This window comes from Diabrotica virgifera, chromosome 5, assembly GCF_917563875.1.
Source record: "Diabrotica virgifera virgifera chromosome 5, PGI_DIABVI_V3a".
In the NCBI taxonomy this organism is placed as follows: Eukaryota; Metazoa; Arthropoda; class Insecta; order Coleoptera; family Chrysomelidae; genus Diabrotica; species Diabrotica virgifera.
This window is the reverse complement of record NC_065447.1, coordinates 257,140,380-257,152,921: the sequence shown is the minus strand read 5'-3', so window position 1 is coordinate 257,152,921 and position 12,542 is coordinate 257,140,380. Positions and strand designations below refer to the sequence as shown.

At 35.4% G+C, this 12,542-nt stretch overlaps 1 protein-coding gene across 1 annotated transcript; it reads left to right on the top strand.

Annotated features, from left to right (window-relative positions):
* The first annotated feature begins 4,252 nt into the window (after positions 1–4,252).
* LOC126885325 (tigger transposable element-derived protein 4-like) lies at positions 4,253–7,026 on the top strand. Its single transcript, XM_050651867.1, has 2 exons — positions 4,253–4,470; positions 5,058–7,026. The coding sequence occupies exon 2, from the start codon at positions 5,058–5,060 to the stop codon at positions 6,825–6,827; it is 1,770 nt and encodes a 589-aa protein (XP_050507824.1). The 5' UTR covers positions 4,253–4,470; the 3' UTR covers positions 6,828–7,026.
* The last annotated feature ends 5,516 nt before the right edge of the window (positions 7,027–12,542 follow it).

Sequence of the window (12,542 nt, the reverse complement as noted above, 5' to 3'; positions counted from 1 at the left end):
CGCCATTTTGAATTTGGAATTGTCAAATTCCGTATTTTTATTTACCTATCGATGAGCTTACTTTGAGTTGAATTTCATTCATTTCGGTCAAAATTTGCAAAAATGGGCCCTAAATAACCCCCCTATTTCGGCCCCCTTTTAAGAAGTTTTTTTAAAAGCTTAGTTTCTCGACAAAATTCTCTTAAACTTACTCATACCGAATTTCATCAAAATCGGTCCAGTACTTTTGGCTGGGCGGTGGCGACATACGTACGTACGTACGTACTACATACTTCCGACATGTTTTTTTATTTGCTTTTTAGACTCAGGGGGACTCAAAACGTCGTAAAAAAGTGAAATCTGAAAAAAAAATTTTTGCACGATCCTATAACTTTATATAATAGATAATAACTATACTACGTATATGGTACGATAAAGTAAAAAAGCTAACTTATGAAAATAGAATATTGGAGAACTTGAGACATTAAAAAAGAAAATTCAAACAAGAAAATTATTCTATAAAACTCTGAATAATGCAAGAAAGGAATTAAAACCAAGGCTCAGACTATCTAAGGATAAGGAGGGGCCTATACTCAATACAAAAGAAGAAGTATTAAAAAGGTGAGTGGAAAAGGAAAACTATAAGAACTACTTACTACCGAAGTAGAAGATCCAAATCAACCACCCTTAGGAGCAAGCAACAATACACCATTAGAGTCTCCATCAATTCAAGAAGTACGGGATGCAAAAAAATACTCCTAAAAAATAATAAATCTCCAGGAAGTGACGGTATACCCGCGGCACTTATTAAATATGGATTTTCTATTCTGACTAATCAAATATATAAAATAATACTGAGAGTCTATAATGATGAACAAATCCCGGAAGAGTGGTGTGGTGTATTGGAATAATTTGCCCTCTACACAAAAAGGGTGATCAATTGGAATGTAGAAGCTACAGGGGAATAATCCTCCTTAATACAGCATACAAAATATTTTCGAGTATCTTATATGGTGTAAGTGCATATTCAGAGGAGCTTCTTGGCGAACATCAAAATGGTTTTAGGCCTGGTCGATCAACAACAGACCAGATCTGTGTGCTAAGGCAAATACTGGAAAAAACCAATGAATTCAATATTGACCAACCATCTTTTCGTAAATTTTAAATCAGCATACGATAGTGTCCTAAAATTATATGAAGCCATGGATGACTTCCACATCCCCGATAAGCTGATAAGATTGGTTAAGGCTTCACTGCGTAAAGTTGTTTGCAAAGTCGAAATACAGAGCGAACAATCACACGCGTTTGAAACGCATGTTGGGCTGCGCCAGGGAGATGCGCTAGCGTGTTTTCTTTTCAACGTAGCTCTGGAAAAGGCAGTCAGAGATACCCGAATAGACGATAGAGGAAATATGTTTAATAAATCGTCCCAAATTTTGGTATATACAGATGACGTGCACCTAGTTGCCCGCACAACACGCAAGCTAGAAGAAATATATACTACCTTCTCAAATGATATATACTTCTCAAAAAATATATGGGCCTGCAAGTAAGTGAGGAAAAAACTAAGATGATGGCATCAACACCCAACAATAGAGCTAGAAACATCGGCCATCAATTCACGGTTGGTAACTCTACCTTTGAAGTGGTGGACAAATGCACATACTTAGGCTCCCTGATCACCAACGAGAACGTCATGATGGAAGAAATCAATCGAAGGATAATCCTAGCAAATAAATGCTATTTTGGACTGAATAGACATATGAGAAGCAGAAACTTTAGCCAAAACACAAAAATAATTATAATATACAGTACCCTTATACAACAATATCGTAGCAGGGCAACCCTCCTAGAAGAATCCTTATGTCACAACCTGTGGGAAGTAGAAATAGGGGTAGCCAAAACTCAGATGGAATAATGGTGCAGATATGAGGATGGTAGAAATATAGGCGCAGCAAACTGGCAGCAGTTGGCAATTGATAGAACTGATTGGCGTAATAGACCTGAGAACTGTACTACCTATTGTATTTTTTTTTTAGTCAGCTCTATATTAACCATTATAATGAATGCTGCGTTTATCTAAATAAAAAATGAACAGTGCACACTGTCAATGAAATCATATATATTATGCCGCGATCGATTGCAATTAGTTGAGTATATATTTACTTTAATTAAATCAATTTAACACAGAACTCAGGAAACAATTTACGCACGGATAATTATACATATATCTACTCGTAACAGCTCGCCAAAAACATGGATGAATAAATATTTCGTTATTCTACCTACAGTATTATTTTTGTACGTTTATTTATATTTAGTTAGAATACGAGACAAAAAAAACACTAGAAATAATATTGCTCTTTTTAAATGTTTTAAATATAGTTTTATTCGCATCAACTATAGGCACCTACTTGAATCAAACATCGTATATCCGGACAGAGGCGATATCAAAATCAAACGTGGGGTCTGTCAGGGATGTATACTATCACCACTGCTGTTCAATATATGTATTCTCTAAGAAAATCTTTCAAGAAACAGTGGACAGTGGATGATGTTGAAGCCGAAATTCGAATTAACGGAGAATGTTTCAATAACATATAAAATACGCAGACAACACGGTGCCCAGCAAACAGGTTTGAGCCCATTTATGTGATGAGTACGTTAAATTTGCGGCAAATTTCAACGAATACGTAACTCGGTGATTAATGACGGAAAAAAACGTATTTCAGTGCCAAATCATTCACCTATAATATTAGGGCTTCCTTTATACATGTTTGACATTAGAATAGTATAAAATCATAATGACGAATATAGTACATGTTTTTTATAATAGGTGTGAATGTCGGTTACATCGCAAAGGTACGTTTATTTCACGTAATAATCACGAAACAGAAATAACTCTCTTTGGTTAAATTTTGAGAACTATTTTGGAAAACAAAATTTTACAACGGTGTTGGTTAAATACGTATCGCTTGAATTTTACTCACTGTATTTTATGGACGTCGAAAAATTAGATGTATTTCACGTAAAAGTAATGTAAATAATACCAATATTTAAACAAAAAGTTTATGATTTCGCTTTTAAAATCATTTAGCATAACTATTTCAATCCAACCTTGATTTGACGCTATTTTTGCTATTTTTTCTTTAAAAATATCACAGGAGCTAAAATGATGTTGAGTCTAATTTTCAAATCGCGCGCGGTGATGACGTACTACCAAGCCTTTCTCTTCCTTTTAATAGGTTTGTTCTAGCAAACAGTCAAACTAGTCAGAAACCGTCAGCAAACAGTTTGTCAGTGAAAGAACATAATACAGTCACCAGTGCTATCCCCTCTACTCGCGCTGTTCCGCTATTCGCTGATGGTTTCAAACCGTTTGAAACTGATGCTAGAATAAACCTAATACTATCACGTGACCACGGTACATGATTAACTGGTTCGAAAACTAAATTAATCGATTTATCGAATAATAGATACGTTTCGATAGGATTATTTTTTTATATTATTCTGGTATTGAAACAGATTTTTAGTACCTAAGACCAATTAGTTAATAGTAGAAGAAATTTAAAAACAAAAAGAAAATACGTAATTCTAATTTAAAGTAAGTAGAATAGTTTAACTGTAATTTAAAAATAATCGATTTTTAAAATCGATGATTATAACCTCTAATATCAGCTTCTCACATTTCTCACAACAAAAAGTGAAAGTGAAACGTGAAGAGCTTTATTTCCTTCGTTCTATTTTAGGCGGGTTTATTTATAATAATGTCTTTCGTATTAACGTTTACCTCACTGCTCGAGGGTTGAAGTGCTGATGATGCAATTAGAAAAAAACAAGAAAGTGTCGAAGTACCTACTAGATATAAAAAGTGAGCTGTGTTGTGTTTTGTGTTGGCAAATTTTTTAATGTGTCTTTAGGTCGGTACCATTTTTGGATTTTTGGTTCATTATATTGTATAATAATAATTATACAAGACAAATGTTTTAAAGTCTCTAAATTCTACTAAATAAATACATTGTTAATACTTTATATTATGCTTGTTTTATTTATATCATATGAGGATAATAATTACGTGATTCATAAGTTAATTAAGGTCGAATTATTTACGTGAACCGAGGACGTATCTTTCACGTGAATACTAATATATACATTCCCTAAAAGATACGTAATCAACACGTATTTGCAACGTGAATTTCCCGAACCATTTTATTGCTATTTAAGGTAAATAACACGTCTATTGAAGACGAGTTATTCACGTAATTTAAAGACGTAGGGTAAGGTGGGGTAATACCGGACAGCGGGGTAATACCGGACTGCGTTGTTTGTGCACGTATCGGCATATTATTGAATTTCGCGCTCATCACAGGCTGACCGTTAGACATCTGAATCTCAGTTCTCAGTTTAGTCGCTGCCACGTGCTTGCAAAGAGAGTTATCACAAAAATTACAAAATTTAGTGTGTGATTATATGAATTAACTGATTTTAAAGGTGAGTATTGACCATTTCTATTATAAGAAATTGATGAGATTACGTGCAAAGTCATAGCTTACGCAGTGTATTTTACGTATCTTTAAGTAGTTTTATTCATTACTTCCTCTAATAATTACTACCGAACATATGCATAAATATGTCGTTTAGGGGTAATGCCGGACACTGTGTCCGGCATTACCCCAGCTCCGGTTTGAACTATTTATTGTATTGGGAGATAGGTACATGCAAATACCTGCTGTTGTTTTATTATGATGGAATATTGGAAAGTGGATATAAATATAGTTAATAGGTAATAATTCATAATTACCTACATTTATAATTATTTGTCAACATTTTTTATAAATTTTTGTAGTTTTTGTTTCCCATTACAATTAAAACAAAATCTAATATAGTTTATGACATGTATGTGACATTTACATATTAATTCTTTGTAGACCTGAAGAAGATCCCATTCGTGATCAAAACATTGGCAATAAAAATAACTCAACAAACATACCTACAGTATTTATATCCAGTTTCTGCGATTCCATCATAATATTTATTATTGGATACAAAACAGTAAACACTGTTATTTTAATTTACAGATGCCGCGGAATTATAAAAGAGTCACCGAAAAAGCTTCGTGGAGAGAGGAGGAGTTGCAAGGAGCGCTCCGTGCTATACGTATGTCGTTAAGAAAAGCTGCAATAAAATTTTCAATTCCAAAATCTACGTTACACGAACGACTTAAAAATGGCACTGCCCCTTCTGGACCTTCCTTGGGCCGAAAGCCAGTTTTTTCAGTTGAAGCCGAAAATGCACTTGCTGTTCAAATTAAGAAGCTGGCAAAAGTTTTTTATGGAATAACTCCCCAGGAAGTACGAAGATGTGCTTTTGGATTTGCACAATCAAACAACATCCGAGTCCCCTTTAATCAAGAAAGAAAAATGGCTGGTAAAGACTGGGAAAGGGGCTTCATATCTCGTCACAATATTACGTTAAGGAAACCAGAAGCAACCAGCATTAACAGAATTACAGCTTTTAGTCGCAATGAAGTTACCATTTTTTTTAACAATTTATCCAGACTTATGGAAAAATATGCATTTTCACCCAATAAAATTTATAATTGCGATGAAACTGGGGTCACTACTGTACAACGCCCACCAAAAATATATGCAGAAAAAGGTCAGAAGCGTGTTGGATTTGTTACAAGCTGGAAAAGGGGGAAAACAACCACAGCAATGTGTGCCGTCAACGCTACAGGAACCTATATACCTCCCATGTTTATATTTGCACGCCAAAGAATGGCGTCCCATCTTCAACGAAACGGTCCCCCAGGTGCCCTTTACACATGCTCAAAAAATGGGTGGATTACAGAGGACATATTTCTTACTTGGTTACAACATTTTCAAGCATTTGTAAAAGCATCCAAAGAAGATCCAGTTCTTTTAATCATGGACAATCATAGCACTCACTGCACGTTACAAGCATATAATTTTTGTAGAGATAACGGTATTGCTGTTCTGACAATCCCTCCACATTCATCACATCGCCTTCAGCCACTCGATGTGAGCTTTTACTTTCCTCTAAAGACCGCATTCAACTCTGAATGTTCCAAATATTTGACCATCCATCCAGGGGAGAAAATAACGCCTAGTGAGATTGCTGAATTATTTAATTTAGCATTTAGTAGAGTGGCAACCCCGGAAAAGGCTATCAAGGGATTTAAAGAGACAGGTATTTTCCCCTACAACCCTGACGTATTCACAGATGAAGATTTTGCTCCTGCAGAAACCCTTCAATTCACTGTTTCTGATGCACTTCAAGAACCTACCCAAGCAGAAAAACTACTCAAAACAAATGAGACTACCCCTGAAAAAAATAGTAGTGTGAATGAGACAGAATTAAAAAATGTTTCCTTTGCCGAGATAATTCCTCTACCATCTTGTTCTCACGAAAATGTTGTAAAGAGACAAAATAAGGCAAACAAGCAACACTCTATTGTATTTACGTCAACACCGCTAAAAGAAGAGCTAGAAAAAAAAGAAGAGAAGAAAAATAAAAAGACAACAATCAAATCAGATAAGGCTAAAAGAAATGTATTTATGACACAGGAGGGGTCTACATTAAGACAAAAATCAAAGCGAACAAAAATTGCCTTAAACTATAAAATATGTGAAGAAGGAGAAAGTGAGATAGAGGATGATGACGATGTTAGGGACAAGAACATTACCGAAGACATTTGCATTTTGTGTGGAGAATTTGGCAAGAACAGTGAACTTTGGCTAAGATGTGTGTATTGTGGTCATTGGGCACACAAGGCATGTTCTAACTCTCCAAAAGACAAAAAATTTATTTGCGACTTTTGTTTGTAAAAGGTGTCCGTCATTACCCCAACATAGAGGGTAATACCGGACAGTGACAACTTTTTTATATGTATATTTTTAATTTTGTATTGTAATTTTAAAAAGTTTTTTTAATCAAAATTTGTAGACTAACATGTGTTCTTCATTTTTGCTTAGGTTTAAAATTTTAATGTCGTCTAATAATAAAATAAATTCTAATTATCTTTAAGTGTACGCCATTACCCCACCTTACCCTATTTTCAATGTGACATTCCAGCCAAATTTTCACGTGAAATTCACGTAAGCAATTTACGTATATTGGTGACAAGTGTACCCAAAATTCACGTAATTAACACGTCGGTCTGTTTGCTGGGTGGTATTCGCTGACAGTTCTGAAGTCCTCCAGGAGTTAATGAATAGAATCACAGAAGTAAGTCAGAGATATAGAATTTCAATAAACATTAAGAAAACAAAATTTGTGGTGATATCCAAGAAGGAACAGCTATTTGGACGAATCAGTGTGAATGGTCAACAGATCGAAAAAGTAAAAACATACACCTATGTAGCTTTGGTACGAATGTCAATGAAAATTGGGTCCTTTTCCTAGAAATCAAATATCTAGCATAGAGAAAGCAAGATCTGCGTTTCAAAAAATGGCTAAGCTATTCAAAAATATCACGAGTTATCAATAAGTATCCATAAAAATCAGGTTACCTATTACGATGTTATATCATGAGTGAGAGTATAGACTCTCACAGACGCCACCTGCCAGAAAATTGAGGCTGTAGAAATGTGGACTTATCATCGAATCTTGAAGATATATTATCTTATGCCGACCACGCTATTAATCAGGGTATTTTATTTAAAATACAAAAGGAAAAAGAGCTGTTAACCACAATCATCATCCAGCCTTCGCCATCCAAAGTTGAACATAGGCCTCCCCTAATTTCTTCCAGTTTTGTCGATCTTGGACTTCCTGTAACCAATTCCCAGCAATCCTTTTGACGTCATCTGTCCATCGTGTAGGTGATCTACCTCTACTTCTTCTGTCTTCTCTTGGTCTCCACACTGTAATTTTTTGGGTCCACCTCCTGTCCTTCATTCTGGCTACATGGCCCACCGAATTCCACTTCAGCCATGCTACTCGCTCTATGACATCTGTGACGCCTGTCCTTCTTCTCATTTCTTCGTTTCTGACCCAGTCTCTGAGAGTCAGTCCAAGTAGTAACCGTTCCATTCTTCTTTGGGTCACTCATCTAAGTTTGGTTGCTGTGGCCTGGGTTAATGATAATGTTTCGGCGCAGAAAGTCATGACTAGGAGTACACATTGGTTGAAAGTCTTCTTTGTCAAATAATTTAGCAAGTTGCTCTTGAAGATATCTGATAGAGCTCCATATGCGGCCCATGCTAAGGTGATCCTTCTTTGTAATTCGTCAGTTTGATTGTCCCTGGCAATTTGGATTTCATGCACTAAGTATTTATATTTATGGGCCAATGCTTTTTCGTTGATGTCGACTTTTGTATTTTCGCTTGGCACCAGGTTTGTCATGTATTGTGTCTTTCCAAAATTTATGTTTAAACCAACATTCTTACAGGCGGCATCTAACTCAGTAAGCATAGTTTTAATCTGTTCTAAGTTGTATGTTATAAGAACTATGTCGTCTGCGAATCGTAGGTGGGAGAGCCTTACGCCGTCGACATTTATTCCTTTGGCGTCCCACTCCAATTGTTTGAAAGCATGTTCAAATACTGCCGTAAAGAGTTTGGGAGATAACGTGTCTCCCTGTCTAATTCCTTTTTTGATTTTTATAGATTTGATATCTTTGTGTAATCGGACGGTCACGGTAATCGGACACAATAAAAATGCCAAAATCGAATACCTCGGTCATATTATGAGAAACAGCGAGAGATATGGACTGCTGCAACTAATCTTTCAGGGAAAAGTAGAAGAAAAACGACAGGAAGGCGAAGGATTTCCTAGAAAAATCTTCCCTTAGAAAAATCTAGTGCTTTTGTCCGTCACATGAAATAGGGAATCCAATCAATTACCATCTACAGTCACTCTACTCAATATTTTCTGACTTTCTCCATTTTTGAAGTTATACTTCTTTAGGCGCAATTGGGAGTGAATTTTTATTATTCTGCGCGCATGCGCACACAGACAATATGGCGTTAGTTGCTAAATTTTTCAAGTTATGTATATATCAGTGCAAAAAAAGGTGTGAAAAGAATATATTAGTGTTTTTAGTAAATATATTTATTATAATTTTTCTGTCTTTGGATTTGTCTTCCTAGGGAGTAAGATAAGTAGGTATTATTAAAACATTTTTATATTTATTATACTTCACTTCGTCTGTTTGTTATCGTGAATTGTCATTATGTCCGAGAAACTCTATAAACAGAGAGGTGGTGGCGTTATTGGTAAAGCATTGTGCTACAGATCGAGAGGTCTTCATAGGCGTAACCAGGGGGGTTTTGGGGGTTATAACCCCCCCATTGGGATGTACTTTGAGCTCTATACGCTTAACACCATAGCCCTCAGAGACCTTCCAGTAGTTGTAACCCCCCCTTTCAGGTAGTTGTAACCCCTCTTAGGATCATCCTGGTTACGCCTATGGAGGTCTTGGGTTCAAATCCGGACCATTCCTTTTCTTTTTTTATTTTTCGAAACTGGTAAGCATTAAAATTAGTTTAATATTTAAATAAAATAAACTGTTTAAAGTATATTTATAGTTGTGACTGGCTAATTGACACCCAAGTGTATGCCATAAAAAAAAAGAAAAAAGTATATTTATTTCGTTAAAATCATATAATAGAAGTCTAACTTCTTACTTGCGTAAAAAGTACATACACATTCTTTTTTTCTGAATCCATCTAATTGTTTTTGAGCTCTTCCAATTTTATCGTGTTCTCCCTTAATTTTTCCTGAGTATCTCATATTTGATCGTGTCTCGCTCTTATTTTTCCTGACTCCTTCTAATTTGTCCTTCTTCTTGATGTGCTTATTCGTGACGAATATTGGCGATCATCATGGCAACCTTTATCTTATCTGCAGCAGTTATGTTGAACCATATTCTGAGCTTCTTTAACCAGGATGTTCTTCTATTACTGGACTAGCTTTCCAAATATGTTTCCTAATAATCTGGAGTTTAAATATCTATATGGGCATCACACTATCTAAAAGAGTGCTACTTTTTAGCTACGGAAAGCTCGAAACAGAAATGGAATATCAAGTGAATGGAGCAAAAAAGAGCCGCAGGTTGCTTGAATGGCACAATATGCGGAGAAATAAAAATATCAGACAGAAAATGAAAGGCAGAATTTACAAAACAGTCATCAGACCAATAATGACATACGCGCCAGAAACATGACTTGACACAAAGAGCATAAAAATATTGCTCGAAACAGCGGAGATGAAAACCCTTCGAGAAATCGATGGGAAGATACTATATGGGACATGGATAGAGCTAGAAATACATATATAGAACGGAGATACAAGGTGGATAACATTAATAACTGGGTACGCTTATACTCTTCTACTCTTGTAACATGTAGGGAATGTGGAATGACCACAGAAGCCGAATGGCAACAAATAGAGTAAGTAAGGATGGCGAGGGACGATTCCCCAATAGAAAGACGATCAGTGGGAAGACTACGAAAACGATGGAACGACAACTTACTGGAGGCACATTGAAAAACAGACAGAGTCATAGCTATACAAAAATAATAATAAGAAGATGTTTGTGAGTTTATCCAGTGGCGTAGCTGACAGGCCCGCAGGGCCTGCAAGGCGAGGGGGCCCCAACGTTAGGAGGGGCCCTAAAGCCTTCAAGCTTAACACATTAACCGCCACATTAAAATTTTTTGTTTGTGCCTTCAGGCTTCACGTTGAGAATCTCAATTTTAATCTGAATAATATTTAACTCACTGAGCGCCTGGGCCAAACAAAGCGTGAGTTAAACAACTCACGTGGCGTTCAATGTGCTAATACTTTTACTTTCTTTAAATTGGGGACCAAAACATATTTTCCTAATAAGCATCAAAATAGGGAATTTGGAAGGAAATAATGAAGCGGGTAATTGACTTACTATTTTCGGGTGCAATTTAGCGTTTCGTACTTTCGTGGACATGTTGGTAGTTTAGATGAAAGTGAATATCAAAAAGTAATTTTTTGTCGGTGGTTCTTTTACTAGATAAAAATGACCCTGTTTTAGCTAAATTAATCGATAAAAACAATATCTTAAAAAAATTGAGCTTTCAAATACAAAACGCAGTTATAAATTTGCTGGCTCAAGAAACTGAAAACAAATTGATTAATTTAATTTAAAAAGCTGTTTTTATTCAATAATTCTGGATACCATTCAAGATATTTTGAAACACGATCAGCTTAATTTTATTTTCCGGTAGGTAACTTATTGATGAAAATAATTTATCTTCTAAAGCAGAAGTTGTTGAAAGTTTTTTGGGATTTATTCGCATGTTAGACCAAAGTGCAGAAGGTCTTGTAAATGAAATTTTATAATTTATACAATCAAAGCACCTTTCCGTACAAAACAAAGGGTTATGAGTGGTGTATATTCAGGCGTACAAAAGCGTATAACTGACATTAAAAAAACAGCTTCCTATGTTCATTGTGCATCCCATAATCTGAACCTAGTGTTGAATGATGCAGTTTGCCGTTGTTGGTGTACAGGTATACAAGATTATGTTTTTTTAGTGCAAGTATTAAAATATAGGATGTACTATGTACTATTATGACTTTGGATCCATCGCGTTGGACTTAAAAGGTTATGTGAAACCCATCCAGACATGATGCTGTTATGGCTTTGTGTCGAGCTTTCCGACAAGTAATGAAATCTTTAACGAAAATTTCATTGCTATCTAAAAAACGAAGAAAAATTATAAGTTAATGCATTATTAGAGCATATGAATAATTTTGAATTTGTCGTTAACATTAGGTACTATTCAATCTAAAATACTTAACTTTATTAATCTAACAACAACACTTTTGCAATCTGAAACGGCCGAGTTAACAGTCGCCCTTCAACTTTTTGAAAAAACTCGTGATAATCTTCTAGAAATGAGAAATTCGTTTTCCGAAACTTTAGCAAAAGCAGCAGGAATAGCAGAATAGTAGGGATTACACCGGAATTTAAAAATAAACGGAAAAAACGTATAAAAAAATTTTACGATGAGCTCAGCTGCGACGAAAAAATAACTTTTAAAGTTTTGTAGTTAATGTTTTCAATGTAAATTTAGATATAATATTGCAACAACTTACTAATAGGTTTGTCGGATTAAGATACATGTAAGTATAATAGGTTTTCATGTCTATTCATAAACTAATGAAGGCTCATTAAAGGAAGGCCAAATATTGCCATTTACACATATTTTAGTAATTATACTATTATTAGTTCTGTTATGTTTATAATACGGGGGCCCACAAAAATTGTCGCGGGGGGCGCAATCTTCAGCTACGCCACTGAGTTTATCAGTTCGCATAACTTCAGATTTCTTTCCTAGGTGGGGTTAAAGTTATCGTCCCGGACAGATGCGTTTCAATTTGACGTGTCATCCTAGCCTTTTATAAGATTAGATATTGTTTTAACGTCATTAGCTACCATTTCATTCCCTGTTCCACTGTTCCCTGTTATCTGTTTGTTCTTCACAGCATCTCTGGTACAGAAATCTGTATCCTTGTGGATCTGTATCTGATATTGTATTTGGGCTTTGAAAAATTAAAAT

Bases quoted from the DNA above. Each gene is read 5' to 3' on its own strand.
- LOC126885325 (XM_050651867.1), top strand. From the start codon at position 5,058: ATGCCGCGGAATTATAAAAGAGTCACCGAAAAAGCTTCGTGGAGAGAG.